The sequence below is a fragment of the Leopardus geoffroyi genome, chromosome E3 (assembly GCF_018350155.1).
Source record: "Leopardus geoffroyi isolate Oge1 chromosome E3, O.geoffroyi_Oge1_pat1.0, whole genome shotgun sequence".
Lineage (NCBI taxonomy): Eukaryota > Metazoa > Chordata > Mammalia > Carnivora > Felidae > Leopardus > Leopardus geoffroyi.
Window position 1 is genome coordinate 33,048,386 of NC_059340.1, and position 27,969 is coordinate 33,076,354.

The 27,969-nt window shown below is 52.4% G+C and overlaps 2 protein-coding genes across 5 annotated transcripts in view; one reads left to right on the plus strand and one right to left on the minus strand.

Moving 5' to 3' along the window:
* The window catches only part of TVP23A (trans-golgi network vesicle protein 23 homolog A), a 29,597-nt gene extending 28,200 nt beyond the window's left edge, over nt 1–1,397 (plus strand). Inside the window, exons 7-8 of the mRNA XM_045462361.1 lie at nt 293–352; nt 1,220–1,397. Coding sequence (XP_045318317.1) covers nt 293–352 — 60 coding nt within the window. The 3' untranslated portion in view covers nt 1,220–1,397. The remainder of the gene's footprint in view (nt 1–292; nt 353–1,219) is intronic.
* On the minus strand, nt 56–27,895 carry NUBP1 (nucleotide binding protein 1). 4 transcript variants are annotated; one of them, XR_006708459.1, is made up of 13 exons: nt 27,716–27,895; nt 21,422–21,635; nt 21,239–21,343; nt 19,388–19,521; nt 12,575–12,643; nt 10,000–10,032; nt 8,880–8,970; nt 8,108–8,262; nt 5,466–5,576; nt 5,091–5,193; nt 2,845–2,927; nt 1,832–1,915; nt 56–1,274 (listed from the first exon to the last, which is right to left on the minus strand). XR_006708459.1 is itself a non-coding variant. In XM_045462359.1 (12 exons), coding segments are annotated over exons 2-12 (918 nt in total). In that variant the 5' UTR covers nt 21,441–21,635; nt 27,716–27,892; the 3' UTR covers nt 56–1,272. The 4 variants fall into 4 exon arrangements, 2 of the variants coding, with proteins under 2 accessions (XP_045318315.1, XP_045318314.1); XR_006708460.1 differs by having other exon boundaries at nt 1,820–1,915; XM_045462359.1 differs by lacking the exon at nt 2,845–2,927 and having other exon boundaries at nt 1,820–1,915; nt 27,716–27,892.
* Nucleotides 27,896–27,969: the final 74 nt, after the last annotated feature.

Sequence of the window (27,969 nt, forward strand, 5' to 3'; positions counted from 1 at the left end):
TTTCTGTATCAACCAAGCTACCCTGTCAGTAACCCCCAAAAATACCACACAAAAATATTTTTTAACTTTGCATATATTTCTACACGTGAAAGTAACCTTTGAAATTTGACCAGGCTCTTCTTACAACTGGTTGAACCATCTTAAAATCTGACCAGGGCTGCTTTAGACCAAGACATTGAGCGATGAGCTCTGTGGGCTTTCGGTTACATTGTGGGTTTGCTCTGGCCCCTGAATCAGCAGAATCAAGCCCCTCACTTGTGAGAACAGCCACAGCTGACTTTTCCCCTTGCAGGCCAGCCCAAGGGACTTCGAGAAGCCTGGCCTCAAGGCGCTGGAGATTCACAAGCATTAGGTAAGAGGTGGGATCAAGGTGGGGGCCTGGGCACAGAGCCAGGGGCAAGCCAGCCTGTGTCCTCCGGGTTTTGCAGGCCTCCCCCTGCCCTTTCCTCACACTGAACACACACAAAATCAACCATACGTGCAGGCATGAAGGGAGGGGGCAGGAAATGAGAGAAAGAGAGGGAGAGAACGAGGGATTTGCCCATCTGTCTGCCCAAGCCCCGAGATGGGAAACGGGAATTTACTCTTCCCTCGGTGTCCATTCCTGCACATCTCCTGGCAATGAAGAGAATTCTAGAATTTACATGGGTGTCTCCTTTTATGTAATTAAAAAAAAACCAAAAACCCTATGAGCTGTCTTATAGGATGCTGGAAATTACGGGATATAGTGTGCACTAGGTACAGACACAGATGACCTCTTCTGTTTCCATGGGTGATTTAAGAGCTTTTCAAGGGCTTCTGGGGACTAATTTTTCCCTCATTCTGAAGCAGCGTTTGGACAGTGCTACTTGAAGCCACACATCCATCACCGGGGTTCTTTTTTAGGCTTATCTTCTAAGGCAGCAGTGGCTTGAGGGAGAAGTTCTATAACTGCACAAGCTTCCAGCAGAGAATTCCCTGACCAATAAGCCGTTGGCTCTTTCCTGGAAGCAGGCCTTGGGGGAGAGGTTTGAGGTTCTTTTAAGAGGCGTGTTTGTAAAGAATGCCTTTATGTGTGTTGAAAAGTATACAAATCCTATGACTCAAGCATCTCTAAAAAAATGACTTCACGCCATACCAGAGTCTGGTCCCTTTCTGCCTGTGACACCACTTTGTCCCCATGCTGCTCAGGCTGGAGTGCAAGTGTGGCTTGCGTCTTGAATGTTCTCTTGTGTTTCAGGAGCTGATGAGGTGCTCTTCTTTTGGCTGATGGAGACCACAGAACTCCTGGATTTCTGGAACACGAGACACAGAAGCAGTGATGATGAGGCAGTGTCTCCAGCAGCCGTGCCTGTGCTGGTGAGGGCTGAACCCCCAGACGGCCTAACTCCCAAAACAGCCCTGTTCTGCTGCTGCCCTAACTCTTCAAAAGCACTCATCCATGGTCCTATCTGGCTGAAGTCTCCCATCGGCTCATTCCACAGATCAAGAATCCTGGGAATGCTGGTATTGGCCCCGGACACCATCTTCCTAGGTAAAAGGAACTCTACTGTGCGCCATGAGCCTATAAGCTTTAACAACTGACCCCTCCCAGCCCCCCTAAAATCCAGGCTTCCAATGGCCGCCCACCAGTGTAGTCAGGTCGGCACAGGTTTGTTTTTTTCCTTTAACCAGTTTCTCACAGACTCCTGGCTTCCTGGGCTGAGGGTCATCCCAGCCCCTACTAGCCCTCCCGTCCCCACCTGAGGCTGCATGGCAGTGACCCTAATGCTCCACAGATGACCCTAGACAGGATCTTCTCCCACTCAGCCCCACAGCCCTCTGAGTTCCCGGGACTCACACGCACACGTACTTTGAATGATACCTCTGTAGGCTAAAGCAGCTGGGGAATCCGGTGCGTCAATCAAAAAAGACTGTCCTTTGTCGCAACTCTTACCTTAAGGAGATAAATGAAAAAACATCGGTGAAGACAGTGGCCACACGAACTGGGGGTTCTTTCTGGTCGTGTGACCTTAGGAAGGCCTTGAGCCTCACCGGACAAGAGCAAAGCTGAGAAACACAAAATGAACAGGAGCGTACAAGACGTGGCTTCCACCCGGTGCGTTTTCCACGGCAGCGGCCACGTGTCTGCTGGGCTTTCCCAGCACCCTCCCAAGGACACACAGTGGGGTCCTAGGATCCAGGTGCCACGGTGCAGGGACCTCTGGCAGTGGTCGGAGACCCTGCCAGGCAGGTGCTCTTTTCTTCTCCCCCTATCCTGGGCAGAACCCCAGCAGCCTACCCAGCAGGTCTGTGGTTCTGCTCCCCAACCTTAGGTGGGCCGTGGCAAGGCCAAGTGCCGCACTATCCCTTCCTCACTTCCCCTCGTCCTTGGGCACAGGGCCAGGGAAACCGAGGTGGGAGGGGGTGCAGGGAGGATCCAAGAGGAGAGGGGGTTGGCAGAGGTGGAGCCCAGATGAGCCCGGGCTACCCTGGGACCATGGCAGAAATGTGGTAGCTAGACTAGGTCTGGGGAACCCCAGCACAGTCCCGTGATGGCCACGATGTTCTCAAGTCTTCCCTTCCCCAGTAGGCCCTCCCCTTCCAAAGGTACCCTGGTTCATTCCCCATTTTCAAGGCTCCCCTTTCCTCTGACTGTGCTCCAAGAACAGTCCTGTCAGAAGAGCTTGTTGCTGAGGCTTTCTGGTGTCCTCTGGGGACATCGATGCAGCAGCAGCCCCCCGGCAGGGATGGGGGGCATTGTTATCACCCCCTCTTACAGATGCGGCTGTCAGGACTTGGAGCCTCCAGCCGGCAGTGGGGGAGAAGCAGGAGTCTGAGGCCAGGGAGGGGCTGAGAACCCCAGGGCGAGTGAGGTGGCCTTACCTCCTGCCCCAGGGCTCCCACCCAGGCTCGAGCGCACCCTTCATCCCTTCCTGTCTGTGTCCGGGCATCCACCTTAGCTCCCGCTGGACAAAAGAGTTCCCGAGGGTCACAGTGCCCTCACAGCCTTGTCCTCCTTTCCACGGTACGAACGTGCTAACCCCCCTTCCTCGCTGGTCTCGTGATTTCAACAACAAATGAGGCTCGGGGACATGTAACATCACACGGGACTGCTCCCTAGAAGACACTTCATCCTCTTAGCTTCAGACTGAGCCGCAGCCGCCCCCGGGGGCCTCTGCTAGCAGGTCTTGTAAAGTGCTAGAGCTTTGCTTCTTTGTGACTAGTGGACAGAGTCAGGCAGGAGCGCAGCTGCCTCTCTCCCTCACAGGGGCTGGGACCTGCACACTGGCTTGGGGCTCCCCGAGCCTGGACAGGCTCTTCCGGGCCCCTCCCATCCTATCATAGGGATGGGAGGGACCCGGACTCCAGCTAGGGTACAGGCTCACAGCAGCGGGTGCGCCTGGAGCCACTGCCCAACCTGTCCCTCAGCAGCACCCCTGTGCTCCAGCTGCTGCTGGCGACCTTTAGCAGGAGACCTGTGCTCTGACCACCCGAGGGAAAAGGGCGAAGTCAGCACCATGCCTGGTCGGCGCAAAGTGGTTAATCTCCCTGGGTGTTTGCCCCTCCCTAAAAGAACAGCTGGGATTTCCTGTGGTACCTGGGGGACTCCCAGCGCAGAGTGCTTCTCAAGGGGGAGCAAAGGCTCCCGGGATATTCTCCTGGGCCCCAGGGTTCCAGAGAGGCACGCAGTCCTGGGGCAGCCCCGCACTCACCCTCCACCCCATGCTCTCGGCCCCACCTCCCTCCAGCCCCCCAACAATCTGGCCTGCCTGGGTGTGGCCCACATGGCTCCCCAGCCTGCTGCCAACCCTCAAGCCTCCCCTGCCTCTAAGAAGCAGCACGGGAGTAGGAACCCGGCCCTCTCCACACCCGTGTCTCCCATGGTCATGGCTGCCCATCGGCCCCAGCTCCTAGATGGCTGGGACCTCAGCCAACTTTCTCCCCAACCATCAAGTCCTGTCCCCTTCCCTCTCCTGCACGTCCCTTCCTCTACATGGCAACGCCCAGCCCCGGGCAAGTCCTACCCTCCTCCCCACTCCCCTGCAGAGCCGCCTGCAGGTCTCCCTCTCAGCACTCGCCCCTGTGCCCTGGCTCCGGGTCTGATTCTCACTTCCCAACTGCTGAAGGCCCAGCAGCCAAGCTTGGCTGCAAAGCTGTCCACACCTGGGCTCCAGTCTGCCTTCCAGCCTTCGCCCCTTGGCTTCCTGCAGGCCCAGGCCCCTCTGCTCGTGCTCCCACCCCACGGCTTCTGCACGTCACAGGCACGGCCGACATACCCAAGTTCAACTCTGTGGTCCCCGGGAAACACATGTGGAGGCAGGTATAACTTAAAAGGTGTGGACTGCCCTCCCCACCATGCCACTTAGCGACAGTGAACACACAACGGGGATGGGGTCCACCATTCCCTCCTCCAGGCTCACTGCCGCCCACGGGGTTGTCAAGAGGGTTAAGTGTCCCACTTGAATTCAGGTCACGATGTCGCGGTCTGTGAGTTGGAGCCCCGTGTCGGGTTCTGTGCTGATAGCTAGCAACCTGGAGCCTGCTTCGGATTCTGTGTCTCCCTCTCTCTCTGAACCTCCCCCACTCTTGCTCTGTCTCTGTATCTCAAGAATAAACATTAAAATAATCTTTTTAAAAAGGGGGCATTTTTTCATGCAACAGAGCCCCTGAAGGCAGACCAACACCCTCACCTAGTGCTGAGAGACCGGGCCCTCGGTGCTGTGCTGGACCTCCCAAGAGGCAGAAAGTCTTCCTAAGAGGTTCTCCAGGCTAAACGTGTTCAGGACTTTTCACCTCAGAACCTAATTCCTGAGATGGGACCGCCCAGCATACCCCTGCCCAGTCCCCCTCCGACCCCCTGGCCTTGGGTGAATTCCTCTCCCGTGGCCTCCCGGCATCTTGCAGACAGTCGTGACCCACGTCCCAGGCCCCACGCGGCTCCCTCGTGACCCAGAGGTTTACTCGTTCTGACTACACACCCACAGGGCCTACGGTTTCGCTCGCCTGGAGGTGAGCACCTGAGAGCGGGCCCTTCATCTGTGGCCCCACCGTCCACGGTCACGGCCGCACGGGGTGTGAACACCCCGCTTGGCGACACAAAGTTGAGATCGGCGCTCAGACTCACCCACCTATGTGTGGGTCCAGAGGCACTTTTCCGAGGAGAGGGATCTTCAGATCCTGGCACAAGACCTCCGCGCCCCCCGTCGTTGGTGGGAATATCTGAGACTCTTTCTATGAGGCAAGTTAAAAGGGAAGAGTTAGGACTTTGTTTTCAGAATTAAAACTGGACATTTTAAAGCAACTTTAAAAAATGGCTGTTTGAATATGAAACAGTAACCACCCCAGCAGAGTTTTCCTTAAATCAGCAGTATTTTGTGTGTGTGTGATCCCACTTCCCAAAATGAGGGGGAAAGCAGAAACTGTGTCACAGAAACCGTGTCCCAGGCTCTCCTCCACCACGAGGAAGGGCCTGGGCGGCTGGGCCCGGGCCGCCGCACTCCCACCTTGCACTTGGGGCAGACGAAGACACTCATGTTCTCCACCACTCCGATGATGGGCAGCTTCACCTTGTGGCAGAAGCTGATTTCTTTGCGGACGTCCTGGAGGGACACCTCCTGTCAAGGTTCAAAACACCATTTATTTCAAGATCAAAGTGAAGACAGACCGTGTGCGGGCAGGGGCGGCAGAGCAGTGGATTCGGCACCAGAAAGCCTCACGTTTAATAAGTATTTGGGGCCGACCATGTGCTGACGCCTGTTCGGGGCATGGACTCCCACAAACCCCGAAAGGATAAACCTGAACAGCCAAATGGTAAACGTACAATGAATGTGCAGAATAATAACCTTTTACGACACCTCAGGGTTGTTTTCTCAGCAGTACACGACTGTGCACCATTGTCTAGATCGGGGGAAAGTGGGCCCCATCTGGCCACTTGCCTGTTTTTAGAAACTTCTGGACGCAGCCACGCCCGTTCCTTCACATCTTACCCCAGGCTGCTTTTGTCCTCCAGTGGTACAAGGGAGTAGCTGTGACAGGATGTAGGAGACATAAAGCCTAAAATATTTATATCTGGCCATTTAAAAAAAAAAAAAGGTTTGCTAACCTCTGATCTCGACTTCTGAACACAGCTTTATGGACAAGAAACTAAGGCACATTCCCGTATTGAGATTGAATTCACCTCTGAAGTCTGAAAGTTCGTCTGACAGCGTGAGCACTGTGTGTAATCCTTGCTTAGTTCCTCTCCACGCCCCGGTGCCACAGTATTGCAGACACGTCTGTGGCTTTACCACGTGGGGGGGTGCCCGGAGGCTCAAGGCTTCCAGTCCTCCCTCTCTCCTGAGCACACCTTTGGTTCTCGGTCTCTCTGGCACGGAGGGAGAGACACAAAGGCATTTAGCGAGAAGGTCAGCTGGTAAGAGTCCCCGCATCTCCTTGCACTTCTGTCGTTCTCTCCTTGGTGGCGCTGCTGTGTCAAAAACGCCCCCCAAAAGGGTCCGCTGCCTGTAACGGTGGCTGTGAAGGGCTCTGAGAAACCGGGAGACCCTACTGTCATGTCACCCTCTGCCGAGAGGTTCTGGAGGAAGGGCACCCAAATGTGGAGTGTTCTTCCATGGCTTCCAGGAGAAGGGCCAGCCTCTGCTCTTGCTGTGCTGTGCCTCTCTTCTTGAGCCCAAGGGGCAGTCTGTGCTCTCTTTCACAGTCAAGTTGCCTTAGCCTTTTTTTTTTTTTTTTTAACGTCTCTTCATTTTTGAGAGAGCAAGCGTGAGTGAGCTAGGGGCAGAGAGAAGAGGACGGACGATCCAAAGCAGGCTGAGCCGACAGCCCAACGTGGGACTGAAACTCGTGAACCTGAGCCAAAATCGGATGCTCAACTGAGCCACCCAGGCGGCCCTGAAGAAGCCACCTTGATGCAAAGTGGATTTCTGTGGTTTCTCAACAGATGATCTTGAACCAGTTCACAACAAAACTGAACAGCAAGAGTTCTGTATGCTCCCTGCGCCCACCCCCCTAACGCCTCCCGGCTATCAACATCCCACGGCATGGCGCTGCATTCCGAACAGATGCTTTTCCTTTGCGGTAACCTGTTGGGACCACACTCAATCGTGTGGCTGGCCTGGAGTGGCCCCGACCAGCCTAAGGACAAAGCCACCCTCCCTCCACTGCCGCTCCCTGGGACAGGTGCTCCCTCTGCTGCAGCCACCAGAGGGGCGTATCTGCTCCTCTGCACGCCCCCAGAGGCCCCCTGACCAGCACCAGAGCCCTCTCTCGCGCCTGTCGCGTCGTCTGCTCCCTGACCCAGGCACCCCCACGTGGCCCGCTGCGTCCGGCACCCACGTTCCTCTGTGAACCGCACAGGCCCTGAGGGAGGACCGGCCTTTTCCCTCCCTGGCGCCTGGCCTGGGGCCTGTTCACAGTGGGTGCTCGGCGCAGGTCTGACAAGGGGTGGTACTGACTGCCTCGCAGACAAAAACCTACTTTCTTGTGCTTTCTTAGGAGTGGAGGAGAGTACCGTGACAGGCATAACTCGTTTCTTGGGACCCTGTGAGAGCAATGACAAGAACAGAGCACATTGCAAACGTGACCGTGTTTGTTCACTGCTGGGCTCACTCAGGCTGACGCTATTGCTCTCTTTTCAGCGTGCGCCCAGCACAGCCTGCGTGCGACTGGGACAGGAGGACCCTGGCGTCGCTAAAGAAGGGGCAAGGGCTGTAGCAGCTTATCCAGAAGCCTGTCTATACCCGAAGATGGCTGTACGGAAAACCAGACTTCCTCCGTTTGTCGGAGACGTGAACAGAAGCACTGCAGGGGGATGGATGCAGGGGCACAGTGAGGGGGGAGGAGACCACAAGGGACAGGCTGAATTCGAACAGCACCAGTGGCCTTGCGGGCTTGGTGAAGGACACTTCAAAGCGATTTCGAGCCGCTGTTTAATCTGTGGACAGAACTGCGGCATGCTCATTTCGTACACAGCAAACGCCTGGACCACAGACAAAACGTTTCACAAGTTTCTGCAGATCCGAACCGAGGGCGGTCGGAGCACGTGTTGGCGGGAGCTGCTTCAAGAAAAGGGGCTCAAGACCGCACGAGAAAGAAACAGTTCGACAGGGCACAGCGTGGCGCCCTCTCTGCCCGGGCGCTGGCTCACCTGAGGAGTAGTGATGATCACCGCCCCATCGACGTGTGCCGCGGACAGGTACTGGACGGCCGAGAGGTGTTCGTCCGACGTGCCCGGCGGGGTGTCCACGATGAGGTAGTCGACCTCTCCCCAGTCCACGTCCCGAAGGAACTGCTTGATCATGCCTGGAGAGAGATCCAGTGACGCCCTTCTCTTTCTCGTTTCCGTACTCACGACTCTCTAGAGGCAGATCAGGATCTTCACGTACACTTGGTCTGTGCTCTAAATCAGGGGTGTCTGCCCACGGCTGGGCTGGGGTGTGCTACTCGCATCTGGCAGCTAGAGGCCGGGGTGCCGGCACCCTAGAAGGCAGAACACAGTCCACCCCTCCCCTAACAGAGAATTCTCTTGGCCCCAGAAGTCACGAGGGCCTGGGCTCAGGAGCCCTGTCCTAAAAGGCACTTTTGCATGGTTACCTTAAGCCTCAGCGGCCCAATCACCTTGCTGTGACATCACCTCACGCGTTTCTTGGGCATAGAAAAGCTACTACAAAACCACAGTGAAAATGGTTTCAGAGTTACAGAGGTCTTAAGGAGAAAAAACCCATCATAGATGTGAAAAATTGTCAAACAGCCCCTGGTATTTCTGTTAGGCTCTCTTCAACCAGTGAAGGCGACAACAGAGGCCACGAGATGCTTACAAATGATACCGTGCAAAACCCTGGCAGATCACAGTTGCCATCCTGACAGGCCAGGCTGCCCTTGGAAGATGGTAAGCAAAGAGAAAAAGTGGAGTGGCAAACCATTCTTCTTTGGTCCCCTCCAGATAACGGCATCGTCAGGACTGCTGAGCAAGAAACCAACGGACATCACCCCCAGGTTGTCTTCCAAGAACTAAACAGGATGAAACAAGAAACATTTAAAACCACAGGGCAAGGCACTTCCTTGTCATTTATCTGAGCTCAAAATGAAAAAACCATTTGGGGAACTAAATGACCACGTGACTTATGGGTCTATTCATTATTTTCTGTCAGTTTATTATTTATTTTGAGGGAGGGAGGGACGGACGGAGAGAGAGACGGGGAGGGAGAGAATTCCAAGTAGGCTCTGCATTGTCAGCACGGAGCCTGACCTCACAAACCGTGAGCTCACAACCTGAGCTGAAACCAAGAGTGAGGCCATTAACCGATGGCCACCCAGGCGCCTTGGGTCTATTCGTTCTTTAAACCCACAGATCATTTTGAGCAGGGGGAAAAGAAGGGTTACCATATGGGGGGGGGGGGACTTGAAAGAGGCCCCCTGGGGCCCTGTGCTGCAGCCTAACCTCGGTTGAAGCATCCTTTAACTGTTCTCACCTGGGTTGGCAAACCTTAGCTTCCAGGCCAAATCTCGCCCACCTTCTGCTTTCGTACGTCAAGTTTTATTGGAATACAACCGTGGTCATTCGTTCAAGTATTATTACCTTTACACTACAACAGCGAGTAGCATACCGTCCCTGAACTGCAAATATTTACTATCTGACCCTTCGGAGAAACAGTTTGCCAGTCCCTGATCTTAACTGTATTCCCTGCACCTAAAACAGTCCTTCGATAGTAAGTATCTGCCGACTGAGTGTTGGGTTGAGGAAAGTGTTGCCAGCCCAACCCACGTCTGCTACGTACACACGACACACTACCCTGAAAATAAGGCAAAGAGAAATAATAGGGTGCTTGCGTGGCTCAGTCAGTTAAGCCTCTGACTTCAGCTCAGGTCACGATCTCTCGGTTCGTGAGTTCAAGCCCCGCATCCGGCTCTGTGCTGACAGCTCAGAGCCTGGAGCCTGCTTTGGAATCTGTGTCTCCCTCCCCACCCCCCGCCCCCACGACTTATGCGCACGCTCTCTCTCAAAAATAAACATTGAAAAACAAAACAAAACCAACTCACCACTGGAGACCAGCCCGAGCCACTCTGGTGAACCTGCACAAACACAAACATGGACACACGCATTTATAAGAAATGCCACGCTTAGGCACACTTCTCACACAGACCGATTTACACATTAAGAAAACGACTTCATAAAACAATTCATCCTCTCAAATGCTACCACTAAATCCTTACTAGAGAGTGAACAGCTGGGGAGAGGCCATGGGTCATACAAGCTCTATTTCTCAACCCCCCACCCTCCCTGAGTTGGGTTATTTTGAAACCCTGGCTGGTTATGTCTAGTCAGGTTCAAATATAACCTGGGGCCGGGGGTATTTTACAGGTGTGACAGCAACCAGGCGGGGGTTGTCGAGGATGTGCAGGGGACTGTGTCGCAGCAAGGCCGTCCCTGTAAAAGGCCAGGTGTGAAGCAGTGACACAGACCCTGGCCCGTCGGCAGCCGGGGTGTCAGCCTGTGAGCACAAGAACTGTGGGGCGGGGGGGTGGGGAAGGGACAGGGGAGAGGTGTCAACAGGAAGCGCAGGGGCCACTTCATGATTCACACTCTCTTTCCAGCAGACGTTCGTTAACAGCCGGCGTTCAACCCCGCCCCGCCTCTTCCTCTTCAAGCTAGACCTGACTCCACTTCCAAGTACACGGCAGTCTTAGCAGCTGTGTCGCCGGGCAGCACAGGAGCCCTACTGTTAAAGCGCTCTCCGGAGATCTCATTCCCACGCCACGTCAGTCTCCCACAGCCAACAGCTCAGTGGCTTTCGGGATATTCGCGGGAGCTGGGCCCCCACCACCAGTCAGTTTCAGAACATTTTCGTCACCCCTTAGCGGTCGTCCCCGATCCTTCCACCTCCCCCCATCCTAGATGACCACCACCCACCCTTGTCTCTACAGAGGTGCCTGTTCTGGACATTTCACAGACATGCAACCATAAACCAGGTGGTCTCTGATGACTGGCTTTAAGGGTTTTTTAGCTTTTCTTTTTTTTAATTCCAGCAAACATGCAGCATTGCATCAGTTTCAGGAATACACCACAGCGACTCTACAATTCCATCTGCGACTCTGCTCATCACAACAGGTGTGTCCTTGGTCCCCCTTCACCTATTTCACCCAGGTCTTCATTTAAAACAAACAAAACAAAAAAAAAAAAACGGGCGCCCGGGGTCTCAAGAGGTTGAGCATCCGACTTCAGCTTAGGTCATGATCTCCCGGTTCATGGGTTCGAGCCCCGCATCAGGCTCTGTGCTAACCGCTCAGATCCTAGAGACTGCTTCGGATTCTGTGTCTCCCTCTCTCTCTCTCTGCCCCTCCCCCACTTGCTCTCTCTCTCTCAAAAATAAACAAAGATTAAAACAAACAAAACAACAAACCTTCTTCCCTATTTAAACTCATCCTCCACAATGGCAGGCTTAAAAGAGGGGGTAAAAAACATAATAACCCCACAGGGTATGAGAAGAAAACAGCATCACTTCTATTTTATCTCACCATGGAAAAAATTCAGCGTCTATAAAATACTCACCTGTTGGTACATTCAGTGCTATGTGCCCGTAACTGACAAGTAAACACAGAGCCGTGCTGTGGGCGTGTGTGAGGAAGCTGGTTACTGATGGCACATGAGCACACGTGTTGGACCCCTAAGCTCTTCCTCCCTCCTGGATGGTGTCATGCCCCTTCCCGAGGCGCCCTCAGCAGCAAATCCCAGCCCTGAGTAGCGCCCATAGGCCCGGCCTGCCTGCCTCTGGCTACTGTCCAGCTCCCCTACCCGTCACCCTGCCACTAGTCATTGTGCTGGTGACACTCCTGCTCCAGGGCTCCTGCACCTGGCTCCCTCAGCCCAGGAGGCTCTTCCCCAGCAGGATGCCCTGGACCACACCCTCCTAAGCAGCAGCTCCCCTTGCTCGTCCCATCCCCCCTACCCTGCTCTCATGATCTTTGATCTGTCAGCTGCCCCCCTCCCACCAGGGCTGGATGTTTATTTGCCTTGTTGACTACTCTCCCCCAGCTCGCGCACGGCGCCCAGCAGTTATGTGAAGAATGAGCCAATCTAACACCCTGGGAACATCCTAGCTCTCCGGCCTCACTTTAATGCACTGTCTTCAAGGGGGACCCTTTCTGGGACTGCTTCTTACCACCTAGGAGGGAGAGACCAGCACCTGTACAGACTGCTATAGGGCTGAGGCCCTCCTCCGGGTCACTCGCCCGCCTCGCAGCCTCAGCTCCCTAGGGGTGACGAGGGCAAAAACATTCCCCTATTTCCAAGGGTACAGACCCCTGGCAAAGACCGGCCTAGCTTTCTCAGGCAGAGTGAAGTTTCTGTGTCCTACTTCTGCATTTCACTCGTGTTTCCCTTCCCCTCCAAGAAGGCATTGAAACTAATGTTTCTCAAAGGGCGTGGGTGGACTTTATATACAATCCCACCCCCCCACCGTTCACAGCTGTTGTTCACGTAGACGGACCAGTGAATGTTTGTCTGGTTTCAGCATGGCCGGGTGGAGACGCATGGCTCTGCTCCGTCTGGGATCAGCCGCTCGGCCCAGCCGTCTGCTGTGAGGATACTGGCTGTGGTGTGCATTACAGTTCTCACCTGTTCTCCTTCCAATCCCATCATCTTGGGGATCGATGGCCCACATATATCAATGTCCAGAAGGGCGACCTGGGAAACAAGAAGAGACCAGAGCAGTGATGCAAGTGAGTGTGCAGTCCTCCAGATGTGCACTACTGGGAAAAAAACAGGGCTTGAGGAAAAGAGGAAGTGCAGAAGATAGAAACTAAGTCAGATGTGGACCAAATGGAATCTCAGGGGAGTTACAGCATGCATCTTCCAGGCGACAGAGACACAGTCGAGAACTCCTAAAGAGAACGCTGCACAGTCCATCAACGCCAATGATTGCAGCACCCACCCCCAGGTCTGGCCCAACTCCAGGGTGATCTAACAACCCAATGTCCGGTCAAAGATTCGGGTGCAGGGGCGCCTGGGTGGCGCAGTCGGTTAAGCGTCCGACTTCAGCCAGGTCACGATCTCGCGGTCCGTGAGTTCGAGCCCCGCATCGGGCTCTGGGCTGATGGCTCAGAGCCTGGAGCCTGTTTCCGATTCTGTGTCTCCCTCTCTCTCTGCCCCTCCCCCATTCATGCTCTGTCTCTCTCTGTCCCAAAAATAAATAAACGTTGAAAAAAAAAAAAAAAAAAAGATTCGGGTGCAGCCACTGCTCACTGTTCACTCGGCCTTGACCGTGTGCCCGAAGGGGAGGTGGGTATCATTATCCCTGCTTTACAGAAAACGAAACTGAGGTTCAGAGAGGCCCACTGACTTGTTCAATAAGCAAGAAGAGCTGGGACATAAACCAAGGTCTCCGGACTCCAACACCGGGCCCCCTTCCGTGACCCCGTGGGGCCTGGAGAGGAGGGCCAGAGTGGAGGCTCTCACTGACCTCTGACCAAGCTGCACTGCACTGTGATCATGAAAGTTAGTGATGGCTTCCCCTTAACGCCTAACAGGAAACTGAAGGTAAGAAGGAAGTCGAGGGAAGCTGTGTGAAGGCTGGGAGGACTCCTCCCACCCCAAACGCCCCAGCTTCTCCGCGTGACACAGGACAGGCTGGGAGACGCCTTCAGGAACCCTCTGAAGAGCAGGAGGGTTGGTATTCCTCTCAAGACTTCGACGTCAACAATCCAGAGTGCAGCACCTCCGGGTAACTTTTGAACTTGCTCCAAATCCGCTTCTGGCTTCCTCTTCGCTGCTCCCAGCAGACCCCAGCCTCCACTTCCTCACTCTGCTCACCCGGGATCAGGAACCGATTCATGATCAGATCAGCCTCTTGGCTCCCCTGCCCCCTGCTGGGCCACCTGGAGAACGCAGCCCAACGATTCTCAAGCTGAGGACCGGGTTTCCTTCCCTTCACACTGGCACTCGAGGCTGGTGGGTGTCAAGATCCAAACATTTTACCTCAGGGCCTCACGACTCAGGAAATCACACCATCACTGCAATCCTAACAGGCTTTCCTCGCACTCTCTGTTTCTAGTCACTCAGTCTCTGCACCCTTTCTTAGGGGAACGATTTTATCAGTTTAGAGGAACCAGGCTCCCCACAACCAAGGGGGCAAATCCTGAGTGCAAAGATGCAGGAGTGCAAGAAACACATCCCATGCATCCTCTTCCCTGGTGGTGTCCAAAAAGACTGACATGTCTCTGCTATCCAGACCTCTGGGCGGCCATATATCCTGTCCCCTTCACACTTCCTTTTGAACCTGTCACTAACCCAGAACCGATCCAACTAACTCCCTTTCTGCTCAAGCCAGAGAACCCTAGTAGAGACAAACGTGCCTGAGTAAACCTTACTGGGGCCTCTGTGGAAGGTTCTAGAAGCCTGATGAGACAAGCAGGTTTTGCCACAACGATCTCCCAGCCAGAGACTGGGGGAACAGGGTACCATCAGGATCCCAAACTTCCCCTTAAGAAGAGGTGATGGGGACACCTGGGTGACTCAGTTGGTTAAGCGTCTGACTTCCGATGAGGTCATGATCTCACAGTTCGTGAGTTCGAGCCTGGTATTGGGGTCTGTGCTGACAGCACAGAGCCTGGAGCCTGCTTCGAATTCTGTGTCTCCCTCTTCTCCCTGCTCCTCCCCTGCTCACACTCTGTCTCCCTCTCTCTTTCTCACAAAAATAAACCTTAAAAAAATAATAAAATTAAATTAAAAAAAAAAAAAAAAAAAGAGGTGATGGGAGGTAAGCTGTAGCCCTGATGGCATTCCATCCAGTCACCCATGTGGACTGTTCTCTCCACCCCAACCGTCATAGCTCCTGATCCCAGAAGCCAATGTTCAGGAGACCATCGGACCCCTTTCCAAGCTCTAAAGTCTACGAGCCCCGGAGACATGCCTTATTCAGTCCAGAAGCCCCCAGAGAGGGCCCACTAATGCTACAATCCCCTTTCAGATCACAAAGCAAGATGACCACTTGGTCCCTTGTGGGGGTTGGGTGACCCTGCTGTGGAAAGACAGTGTGTGAGCTTTTGTGGTCTCCCAGCTGAGGTGTCACTTTCGAAGCTTCTCCTGCTCCCTTCACCATGACTCACAAAATCCCGGCCTGCCGGTGATCAGTCGGAGCGGGGGGTGCGTCGTCCTAGTTCTGTTCCCTCATGGCTCAAGACCCTTCCCTAACAAGTTGTTAGGACACCTGCCTGCCTTGAGTGCTAACACAGAACAGTCCTGCTGAGAGGCAGGGATGCGCTTCCCCGAGACAGTGGACAGAAAAGGGACCAGAACTGCCCCCCCTGAATTTAGGGAAGGAAGGAACATGTGCTATTTGAGATTAATCAACACAACAGATGCAGAGTCTACTGTCCGTCCGTCAACAGCCTCCAGCCTTTGGAGACAGTGATGTTCCCAGTCATGAGAAGGATCTATGGGGAAATACCCTTTCCTAAGTGCAGACTTTTTTTTTTTTTTTTTTTTTTTTTTGTAAGCCACCAGTGCATCAAGAAATCCAGCCTATCAGCCCTATTTCCACACTGGATGGTGTGTTTCCCTTCAGTTGCGGAGTCCAGACAACTACTTCAGAACATAACTACGTGGAAGCATCGTTGTGTGTGTAAACAACAGTCTCCTTCCAAGTGGTTACTTGCCTCTGGCCTGGTTAAAGCCCATCTTCGGAGAGCCGTTTAAGAAGATGCCTGACCGCTTCTAAAAGCAGAGAGCATTCTGGTTAATGTGGATATTCTCTCAGGGAAACCATCACAGTTTTTGGCTGACCAACTGGCCAATGTAAATGTGATCCTCAAACGGCAAGGCACTGACAGAAGAATCCGTCAACAAGTAGATTTCGAACCTCCTCAGCACGGTGCTTGGGGTAGGCTAAAGTCGAAATCGTCACCACCTCCCCCTCCTGTTGCAGTTGGTGGATGAAGCAGTAAGGATGGCTGTCACAGAATTTACTGAGCACCTCCCACGCCATCAGGCACCATACTGAGCCCTTTACATTTACACCCATTACTTCCTTCGGTCCTGACGCTCATTTTACAGAGAAAACGGAGGCAGAGAGCCTGGGAACCTGCCCGAGGTCACAGAAGCGGTGTGGACGAAGCTGTGATGGGAACCCAGGCAGTCTGACTCCAGAGCCGGTATTCCTGCCCACCACACTCTACAGCACCCACCACCCTGGAGCTCCGATCCCGCCCTTTCTCCAAAAGCAGTAAGGCCCTGCTTCTTCAGTCTCCTGGACTCTCGCTTCATTTGTTCCCTGGCCACTGTTCCACCCACTGCCCTACTCCAGGTCCTCCAGGAGCAGCCACAAACACCGCCTCCTGCCTGGCTTCCTGTCCCCTCTAATGATACTCAGTCACATGCTTGGCCAACTTCAGTGCAATGCTCTTAACACAACGCTCAAATCCTACCTCTTTGCTCGCCAAATGTCTTACCAGGTCATTCAAAGCCTCCCTGGTCTGGCTCAGCCTCATCTGTGGCTCCCTTCCCTGGAGGAACCCCACCAGACTGCCTGCCACACACACTTCCCTCAGTCCCTGCCAGAGTCCAGAGGCCGCCTTCTCCAAGCCCAGGGGTCCCTCCAAGTTCTCTCTCCTATGTCCCAAATCCCTAGAGCACATCTTGGAGGGTGGACGCCAAATTCCAGAGAAGCCCACCTCAGCCACTGGAGGCCGGCAGGAACAGCTCCAGCACCAGCAAACGATCAGAACAGGAAGAAGGAAGAAGGGAGAATTCAGAGCCTGGGTGGGTCAGAGAACACCGAGCGTTTCAGATGACCCAGCCCAGCCGCTTCACTCCCGGCCTGTGGCCTCCCCAAGGGTTCAGCCTTCCTCCAAAGAGGCACTTCCCCTGCCAGCACCGGTGCTTCTGGTGCTACAAACCAAACTGGGGGCCAGTAAACTACAATCTGGGCGCCAAACCCAGCCCGTTACCTGTTTCTGTACAGCCCACAAAGTAAGAACGGTTATTACGTTTTTAGAAGGGTGGAGAGGGGGAAGAAATTACACAGTTTCATGCTATAAAATTCAAGTACCAGTGACAATAAAATTGTATTAGAACATGGCCACGTTTGTTTCTTTACAGATTGTCTATGGCTGCACTTATGTTTAAGGGCAGGACTAAATACTTGCTACAGAAACGATTTAGTCTTTGTAGGCCTTCCTATGGCCTGCGAAACCTAAAATATTCACATTTTGTGTAAAATGTTCTTTACACAAAAGTTTGCCAACCCCTGGAGCAAACTCTAATTTCTTTTTTTTTGTTTTGTTTTTTGTTTAATGTTTATTTACGTTTGAGAGAGACAGAGACAGAACGCAAGTGAGTTAAGGGCACAGAGAGAGGGAGACACAGAATCCGAAGCAGGCTCTGAGCTGCCAGCACAGAGCCCAACGTGGGTCTTCAACTCCCAAGCTGTGACATCATGACCTGAGCTGAAGTCGGCTGCTCACGGGACTGAGCCACCCAGGCACCCCGCAAACTCCAACTCCTTAATCCAGTGATTTGAAAAATGTATTCCTAGAGTCCCTGGATACTGGTGAGGTGTCTCAGTGGCCCCCGTGTATATTGAGGGCATGTCAAAATGGTAGGCTTGATCTTCTACCCACCGTAGCTGGCTTTTTTGCAGAAATGAAGCCTTCTGTTAAGATCTTACGGTGGTATTTCACACTAACGTAGAATGGTTTATCTCCTATAAGGATAAAATGCTGAAATTCACCCAGCTTTCAGAATTTAAAAATAAACACATGGCAGTTTTGAAACTTCGATATTAAATTAATTGCACTTCTACATTCCCTTCTGGCACTTATTTTTTTTTAAAGTCAAAAAGCGGAGGGCCATTTATCAGAGTTAGAAAAGAAATCTGAACTGAAACTCAGCCCTCGTATATAAAAAAATAACTCCATATTCAAAACGCACGAAGAGAAAACTAATACCCAAAGATAAGTCCATGTATGAAAGGAGGCACAAAGACCACAGGAAGAACGGAGAGAAGAAATGGCTTTCAACATGAACAAAATACAACTGTTTTTCGACGTAGGCCCTGAAGAGTATCCTGATGCACCAGAGAGCAGTTAGTTGCCAATTCACGTCCAGAGAACAGCAGGCTCTCTGACCCACAGCACGCAAAGGGCCAGGCAAGCCACAAGCCTTCAACGAGGGCTGTCGTTTCGGGGTCAACCTACCAGAGACTTGGAGTCTAAGAGATACCCAGGCTACTCTAGTAACTCTGATGTGTTAAGTATTTATTGGAATTTTAAACAAAATTTCATTCTAGAAAAAACCAAAAACACAGAATGTGTTCTGTGTTAACACACACACACACACACACACATGCACACACACACACACAAATCATAAACCACAGTATCCATGGTTTTATTAGGCATAAAGTGGCAACCAAAGTGAATAGGAGGGTCATTTTTCTAAGGTCAATGCAAAATTATCTCGACTCCCATGAATAATCCAATGTATTTTTAAAAATCACAGGGACTGTAAATTTCCATTTGAACTTTGTGGTAAAAACATTTTCCCCCCCTCTTCCTCACCACATCACACCTTTCATTAAGGCTGAAATCCAGAGAGCAGGCCCAGGCAGCTGGGAGTTTTCACGCCCATGTGTACACTTGGCCAGGAGTGAGTGGCCCAGTTCAGGGGTTGGCAGACGTTTTCTTCCTCAAGGGCCAAATAGAAAATACAGTTGACCTTTGAGCAAGACAACCCCTGTGCAGTCGAAAATCCATACAGAACCTTTGACTCCTCCCAATTTTAACTACCAATAGCCTACTGCTGACAGGAAGCCTTACACATTAATAGTCAATTAGCACTGACTTTTGTGTTACATTGTAACTATATTCTTACACTACAGTAAGCTAGAGAAAAGAAGGTTACTAAAAAACTCATGAGGAAGAGAAAATACATTTATGGCACCATAAAAAACCCACATGTAAGTGGAACCATGCAGTTCAAACCCCTGCTGTTCAAGGATAAACTGCATTTTAGGCTTTGTGGGCAAAATCAAGGATGCTATTTACCACTTTAAAAGCAACCATTTTTAAATGTAAACACCATTCCAGCTCACAGGCCATAAAAAGAGAGGGGCTGTATTTGCCCTTGGGCTATAGTTTGTAGACTCCTGGCCTAGAAACAGGCAGAAAGGGGCTAATAAAGAGAAAGAAGTCTGAATTTGACAAAATCATCAGCACACCAAGAGATTAAATGTCCACCTGCTATCCATTTTCATAGCTGGAGAATCTAACAAAATACCTCATTTCACTGTTTAACAGCTATGCTTTCCTCCTTCTCTCTGCAAGGATCTAGATTCCAAGGAAGCCAATCCAACTTAGTCTAAGGAAACCGTTCTCTACAAACCCTCGGGAACCCTCACACAGGAGTCTCTCCCAGTTTTGCCCAAGGTCCCACCTGTGTGTTTTCATCCTCTGCTAGGCCGTGGGCAAGGTGGGCACTGAATGTGCTTTTTCCAACACCACCTTTCCCGGATAACACCAAGATTTTGTGTTTCACGGTCTTCAATTTTTCTTTGATTTCTTCTATGGCTGCAAAGAAAGCAAATCAGGTGATGAAGCCTCTGACCAAAGGGACTTGCCAGAGCTAAATCCTTGGGGCTCTTTCAAGGGATTGTGGGCGAAATACAACCTAGCTAACGGCGATAATAAGGACTGCCAAGAAAATAAGGCAATTAGCACATCTGAAATCTCGTTTATCGGTTGACCGGTCTGTGTCCTCTTTCTAGAACATCAGCTCCAGGAGGACAGAGACTGTCTGCAGCATCCACTGCTACATTCCCAGCTCTAGAAGAGCTTCACCCACATTAACATGTCCCAACCGGGGACAAAATCTGCCTGGGAACATTTTTGGTTGTCACAAGGAAGGGGTGCTATTGACATGCAGTGCGTAGAGGCCACGATGCTGTGACATGTCTAACAACGGGCAGGACGGTCCCCCACCCCCCAAAGAATTATCCAGATCCAAAGTTCAGTAGTGCCAAGGCAAAGAAACTCTCACAAATAGCAGGCACTTAGGATGACCACGGATGACGATCACATACTACACATTTACTACACATTCAATGTTTCACCTTCCTGCAAATCCTTAAAATACCCCCATGAGAGAACTACTGCCCCTACACACACTTATTTAAAAAGTAGGCTCCTGGGGCGCCTGGGTGGCTCGGTCGGTTAAGCGTCCGACTTCGGCTCAGGTCATGATCTCACGGTCCGTGAGTTCGAGCCCCGCGTCGGGCTCTGTGCTGACCACTCAGAGCCTGGAGCCTGCTTCCGATTCTGTGTCTCCCTCTCTCTCTGCCCCTCCCCTGTTCATGCTCTGTCTCTCTGTCTCAAAAATAAATAAACGTTAAAAAAAAAATAAAAATAAAAAGTAGGCTCCAAGCCCAACGTGGGGCTTGAACCCATGACCTTGAGATGGACAGTCGCAGGCTCTAGTGAGCCAGCCAGGTGCCCCTTGCCTGTTTTTGAAGAGAAAAAGGAGGCTCAGAGGAGTTAAGACCCTCGCTCAAGGTCATACTGTTTGTGGGACCCAAGAACCAAACCCAAGTCTCTTTGAACACCTTCAAAATTCTCCCAGCCTCCTGCTTTTTAAGATCTTTCTGTAAGTCCCCGGAGTCTTCCCCCACCCTCCCATTTATCCTTCGTACTGATTGCTGTGATGAGTTATTTGCTTGGTTGCTTATTGTGGGTCTCGCCTGTTAAACTAACATCCACTGGGGCAGTGACCCCGTCTGTCTCATTCACAGTACCCCCAACACAGACCATTGTGCCCAGGAGGTGATGGATGCATATTTCTGTTAAATGAACGCGAGAATTGCTCCTTTTTCAAAGGAAGACGATGTTGTCCAAAGAATAAGCCCGAGCCCCGCCTCCCCCACCCCCCAAGTTCAAAGTCTATACCCTACACCTCGTGCTGAAGGCCTCCTCCGACCACTGCCGGTCACTGTCACTCAAACCTCCGGCCCCGCCCACACTTCGCCCGGACTCCGCTCACTGATCCTTCAGGCTCCGCCCCAGCCCGCTACTTCCCTTTACTCTTCCATGACTGAAGGCCCCGCCCCAACCCTGACTTTTCCACGCCCCGCCTCCTCTGGGACCACCCCTCCTAACAGGCATCCTGGTCCCGCTTCTGTCACTCAACCTTTGGGCCGTCCCTCATCACCATCAACCATCAGCTGTCCCCGCACGCCCCACCTCTTCCGGCTGGCGCCCTTCACTTCCGGCTCAGGTCTGGCCCCTTCCTCACCTGGGTCCGGAGCGGCGCCGGCTCCGGAGGCGCAGAGCCGCTGGTTGGGGCACCCCTGACATGAGGCCCCTCGGCCCGCCTGGGCGCTGCCGGTCCCGGGACAGCCTGCACGGGGACAAGGTCACAGTTAGGGGGGTTCCTGTCCCTCCAGCCCCCCTATCCATGCCCCCTCCGCGCGCTCACCCTGAGGCACCTCTTCCATTCCGGCTGTCTTCGACGTCTGCGCGGGTCACCGGAAGCCGCCCTTACGTATTTCCGCCCCTTGGAGCCCAATCTGACTCTCCAGCCGCGCGAAATAAGTCTCAGCAAGAGGGCTGTCTACAGGCGCAGATCTTGTCTGAGCCGCTGCGAGTTCTGAGCTGCAGAGATCCTTTGGGAATTCTTCAGCACCTATCTCCTGGGAACAAAGGCATCATCCTACGTGATCTCAATGCCATTTCATACCCAAGAAATACTGATGCAAAACTGTCAGCTAACATACACTTTATATTCAAATTTAAGAGCCATTTAATCCATGGTCCCAGATAAAACTTACCCTCCACATCCCCATCCTGGATCCAATCAAAGGTCGTATCTTCCTTTTGTTCTCTCTTTAGCCTCTTTTAAATTGTTTTCATTTTTTTAAATTAAAAAAGTGTTTGAATTTATAAGAGCGAGCCCCCCCCCCCCCCCCACGCCCCGGTACACATGAAACGGAGAGCGGGGTGGGGGCATCCCAAGTAGGCTCCTCACTGAGCCCAATCGGGGGCTCGAACTCACCAGCTGTGAGAGCGTGATCTGAGCCGAAATCAAGAGTCAGACAACAGCCTAAGCCACCCAGGTGCCCCATTAGTCTTTTCAAATAGAGAACAGCCTTCCTCCTTCCCATGTTGCCCTTGTTTTGTCTTTCAGGACATTGATAAATTTGGATAGTCCAGGCCAATTGCCTTATAGAATACCCCATTATCTTGATTTGTCTGATCCCCTGCCCTTATGATTAGATTCAGGTTAGAAGTTTTCGGCAGAACATACTTGAGTAATGTGCTTTATTGTTGTATCACAGCTCGATGGCCCGAGTTCCCAGTGGGAATGTGAGGGCTTGGTCACCTGGGGAAGCGGCTGTTACTCCGGTGAACCGTACCCTTTTCCATTTGTAATGAATAAAGATTGGGAGGTGATTCGTTCAGAGCCTGTGACTAGCCTGCTCATCAACGTGCCACTCTGGTTTTGGCATCGTTATTGCCTAAATCCCTTATACCTGTGTTCCAAAATTGTGCCTTTGGAGGAGAAAAGCTCACGGTCAAAATAGTTTACTTTTCCTGAGGTCACACAGTTCATGGCGAGGGAACCAGAGGGATGAACCTCGGCCTCCCAGCTCCAGAGCCTGCAAGGTCATCCGTAACATATGCCAGGTGACTCCGTGCGAGGTGCTGGTGCCACCAAAGTGCCTTGATTCCTGTCGCTCTGGTGCCCGTCTGGTTGGGACAGCAGATAATAAAGCAGGGAATTACAGAATTATAAATGCTATGGCAGAACACAAACGGGGAAGAGTCAGGGAGGAATTCCTTAAAGCTGAGCAGGATACATAGATTAGGACAGGGCGGTGGCATTGACAAGTGGGGTCTCAGACGGAATGAACAGTGTGAACAAGCCCAGAGAGGAATTCTGACCTCTTAGGCAGGGACTGTTGGGATCTCCAGTTTGCAGATAAGACAAGGTCAGAGAGAGGGACTTGCCCGAGGTCTTAGAGCCAGGAGGCTGCACAGCCGGGCTTCCAACAGAGTAGGGCCTGGGCTCTCGATCACTAGGCCACACGTTGGGACCCAGGATGCAGATTCCTCTTTGTGAGACTCAGAGAAGCGAAGGGACTTGACCCCGGGCCTCCCAGCCAGCAGGCCTCACTTGACTCTTGTGACCACAGGCCCCTTTCCCCTCGGCCACACAGCAGAGGGCTGAGGCCAGCCTCCCACTTCAGACCTTCCTTACTGATGTCCCCCAAGACATTTCCAGCGTCTTCCTCCCAGCTCTTTCCAGCAGCCCTACTGCTTCATAGCTCTCTTCTGGCTCTCGTGACCCAGGGGCCCGCCCACGCAGTGAGTCCGCTTGGTGGCAGCCAAGAAAGATCTTCTGTTCTTCAACCCCTGTCTCGCTACTCATTCCTCACCACCAGGCTATAGAAACCATCTCCTTCCACACTAAAAAGTGAAATCGGGGCACCTGGGTGGCTCAGTTGGCTGAGCGTCCGACTCTCGATCGTGGCTCGGGTCACGATTTCATGGTTCGTGAGATAGAGCCCCGCATCAGGCTCTGTGCCAAGCACGAAGCCTGCTTGGGACTCTCTCTCTCTCTCTCTCTCTCTCCCTCCCTCCCTCTTGTACTCCAACTAAACTCTTTTGTTTAAGTAAAATCAAATAAACCTCTCAGCTTTGCTGTAGGTCTCTCCTCCTGTCCCCAAACTCCTGTCTCACCTGGGATGGAATTTTCCATCTGTGGGAGGGGGAGCAGATGGGCAGCAACTAGGCTGCAAAGCAGATTCCCAGGCCCATCCTGACGCCCTCAATCAAAAACTTCAAGGGCTGGGCCAGGGAATCATCATCTTTACCCACTCACTAGGTAGTAATTATATTCACTAAAGCTTGAGAACCACTTCTGAAGACGAGTACACCTCAAGACTCACTTCTTGGCCCATTTCCGGTCACACTGTCCACATCCTCCCAGGATGACCAGCTTTATGCTGATGGCATCCTCCACTATCCAGTAGGAAACATTCTCCAGGCTTCAGCTCGTTTCTTCCTAAGTTCAGACACATGTCTCCCAGTCAACACACCGGATGGATTTTACTCCATGGGTGTCCCTCAGCTGTAACCAACTTCCATCCACAACTTTTTCCCCCAAACTAGTTCCTCCTTCCGGAGTTCTGATTTCAGAGAACAGGCCCACCACTGCCCTATGAACTTGAGTCCAAAATCTGAGCATCAGCCTTGCTTTCTTCTCACCATCTCCCTTGTATCAGTCATCCACTGCTGTGTAAAGAGTCACCCCAGATAGGAGCGCCTCGGTGGCGCAGTCGGTTAAGCGTCCGACTTCAGCCAGGTCACGATCTCGCGGTCCGGGAGTTCGAGCCCCGCGTCGGGCTCTGGGCTGATGGCTCAGAGCCTGGAGCCTGTTTCCGATTCTGTGTCTCCCTCTCTCTCTGCCCCTCCCCTGTTCATGCTCTGTCTCTCTCTGTCCCAAAAATAAATAAACGTTGGAAAAAAAAAATTAAAAAAAAAAAAAAAAAAAGAGTCACCCCAGATATATGTAGTGTTGAAACAATGGTTTATTTCTCACGAGTCTTCCGTTTTTATCTGGGCTCACTCGTGTGGCATCGTTCAGAGGAGAACGGAGAAGATTCTCAGGTGCGCCTCCATTTCCCTCCACACGGCCCCCGGATCTCTACACGGTCTCTCATCATTCAGTGGTCTAGCCTGAGCGCCTTTCCACGGCAGCTGTACAAGTCTGCAAACAGGTGCAGGGTCACTTTCCCACACCGTGCTGGTCACATCAAGTGACAAGGACAGACTAGGTTCAAGGGGCAGAGAAACAGAGGCCGCATCTTGATGGGTAGAGTGGCAGGTGCATAAAAGAGATGGCGGTCAAGACTGGTGGCCATCGCTGGAAACATTCTTGAGGTCTCCCTTCAGGGCCGATCAGGGATCAAGTCCCATGGCACACACCTGTGTGGGACGCGATGGCCTCCCTGCCCAAATGCCCCAGTTCCTCACCCCTTGGTGCATCTGTGCCCTCCCATTGTGAACAGGGCCTTCTATTCCCGGACTCTGTGCTCAGGCATGTGACTGACTTTGCCAACGTGATGTGTTAGCCAACGTGACCTAACAGAAAACAGACATTTGCCCGTTTTCCCTTTCTTGCCCCTCTGCCATCGCCAGGAGAACACGTCTGGGCTGGTCTGTGAACGGTAAGAGGTGGGACAGAGCCACCTACCCAGATCCACAGGTGACCACGGATGTGGGAGCCCAGAAGGACCATCCAGTCGACCCACAGACTCATGAGCCAAATAAACACTGGTTGTTTTGAGCCCTCAAGTTTGGGGGAGCAACAGACCCGTGATGTCTCCTTGCTGCCTTCCTCCCAGACCTCATCCCCCTGGGCCTTAGCAGGCCTCGCTAGGCTGTGCCTAGCGGCTGTGCCTAGGCCGGAATGAACACCCTCCAGACCGCAGAGGCTCAAGGCAACGGTTTTTTTCTTGCTCCTGCTATTTGTACAGCTTCACTGGCAGAGACCTGTTCGTTGTAGTTCCTCGACGATACAGAGGACAGAGGCCCGACCATCTCCTGTCGACACTGTCTGAACACAAGCCTCTAAAGATCGTGTGATTTGGGGGCACCTGGGTGGCTCAGTCGGCCAAGTGTCCAGCTTCAGCTCAGGCCATGATCTGACGGTTTGTGGGTTCGAGCCCCGCGTCGGGCTCTGTGCTGACCGCTCAGAGCCTGGAGCCTGCTTCAGATTCTGTGTCTCTGCCTCTCCCTGCCCTTCCCAGCAACCTGTTCTCTCTTAAGCGCGCACGCTCTCACTCTCTCTCTCTCTCTCTCTCAAAAATAAACATAAAAAAAAAAAAAAAGAAAAACAGATAGCGTGATGTACACACTGCTTCTGAAATGCTTCCAGCCAGAAGTGTCCTCTATTTGCATACCTTCCGTTCCAACGAACACGTGGTCATACCCAAAAAGGTGTGGGGAGTGTGGTCAGTCGCATGTGCTGGAAGGAGAGGAAACCCAGACCGGCACAGAATCATCTCTGTGGTTTCTCGGGGTTTCTCTCCTACACGTCTTACGGTCCTTTCCCCTTCCAGTTCAGACTGGGTTACTCTGCTACTCTGACACCTTCAATGGCTCCCTATGGCCCAGGCTAGCACCAATCTGGATGTGGTTTTCAGGGGCCTCCATGACCAAGTTTATTCCTCCGGCCCCACTTCTCGCCGGGTGCCAGTGTGCATGCCAAGCTCTATCTAAAATGTCTCTCCAGCAGACATTTCCCCGGGCACCCCAAGCCATCACTCTGTGGCTCACACAGGTCCTTTGACAGCAATGTCCTACCTGCTGGCCCTTGCCCCGTCCTGTGACGTCTCAGCTTTCCACATCATCCCACGGAAATCATTTCTGGCCTGTGGAATCCACGGCATTCTCCTTTCCTGAACACAGAGTGTTCCAGAAGCCTGTGCCCAGTTTTCTGTTTTAGTAACTTGGGAGGTGTGAATGCTACAAACTTCCCAGATTCAGCGTTTCAAAGTATATTTACATCTCCTTTACATTTACTTAGTTTGGGGAGTTTGATAGATTTTAAATTTAAGATTTTTATTTCGGTCCCCCTGATTGAAGATGGCAATGAGGACGAAAACAACAAAGCAAAAGCTGGAAATTTTGTCGTTTTCAATGTAGAAAACTTAGCAAGTGCCAAAAGATTTAATTAGCTACATTTTTAAATGCTTTCAAAAATAAGTTTGGAAAACTAGAGACACAGCAGAACGATCAGTGATTGCCAGGGGTTGGGGAGGGAGGGACGAACCCGCAGAGCACAGGGGATTTTCAGGGCAGGGAAACTTACTGTGTGACACCATCAGAGTGGACACTTGACATGATGCAGGGGTCAAATCTCACAACCTTACAGCACCTAGTGTGAGCTCTAACTCAAACTGTAGACTTTAGATAATAATAACGTATCGTTATCATGGTTCACCGATTGTAACAAATGACCACACCAATGCGGGGTGTTAATAACAGCGGAAATTGGGGTGGGGGAGGCAGAGAAGGAACGTTTGGGAACTTTCTGAACTTCCTGATAAATTGTTCTGTATGCCTAAAACTGCTCTGAAAGCCAAGTCTCATACTTCTGAAGATGTTAGGGCTCAAATGAGCGCGGGGAGGGCTGGGACGCGCGTGTGTATACCTCCTGGAGGTCGTGTTTCTCAACCTACCCACATACTATGATCACCTGGGGGTTCCTCTGCCGAGGACCTGCTCCCCCACGCCTGTTAAGTTAGTCTTGGGCAAGGGCCCGGGCATGTAAAGGGGTGCTGAACCCCGTTTCCAATGTGGGGTTGCGGTTTCCCCAAGCTAGTAAGTAACACTGCGGGCGCCAGCCAGGTGGTCCAACAATTCGACTCAGTTTCTCCATTCTGAGGCTCTTTACTCGGAGATAGCATTTGATTCCGCAGGATGCGGGCTCACTTTTACAGGACTGCCTCCCCACCCGCACCCCTCCCCTTCGCTGACTCCAAAAGCCAGTTGCAAGCCTAGGCTGTCACCTGTGCTTCGGACTGCCCGGCTGTGGAGTGGGGATCCCAACCTCCTTGGACCTCAGACGCAGGTCCAAAGTCCAGCTTGCTTGGTCTTCTGACCTGACGAGCTACCAATCAGCTTTTCCAGGATCTCCCCCGCTTTGGATTCGATTAGTTTGCTGGAACGGCCCACAGAACTCAGAAAAAAACTTGTCACTTACCAGATTACTGTTTTTGTTTTTATAGAAGGAGAGAATTCAGAAACAGCCAGACGGGAGAAATGCACGGGGTGAGGTTACGGGGAGAGACTGCAAGAGCGTCTGTGTCCTCTCCAGGCACGGCTCTCTCCCCAGTTCACCAAACTGGAAACTCTCCACCCTCGGTCCTTTCGGATGTTATGGAGGCTCCATTACACAGGCACGCTAGATGAAATCATTGGCCGTTGGTGATTGGCTCAAATTCCAACCCCAGGAGG

Coding starts and splice junctions, on each gene's coding strand:
- NUBP1 (XM_045462358.1), bottom strand. Junction 8,971..9,999: donor GCTCGGGCTGGTCTCCAGTG/GTGAGTTGGTTT, acceptor CATCCTGTTTAG/TTCTTGGAAGACAACCTGGG. Junction 1,916..5,090: donor GCCTCTGGACCCACACATAG/GTGGGTGAGTCT, acceptor TATCTCCTTAAG/GTAAGAGTTGCGACAAAGGA.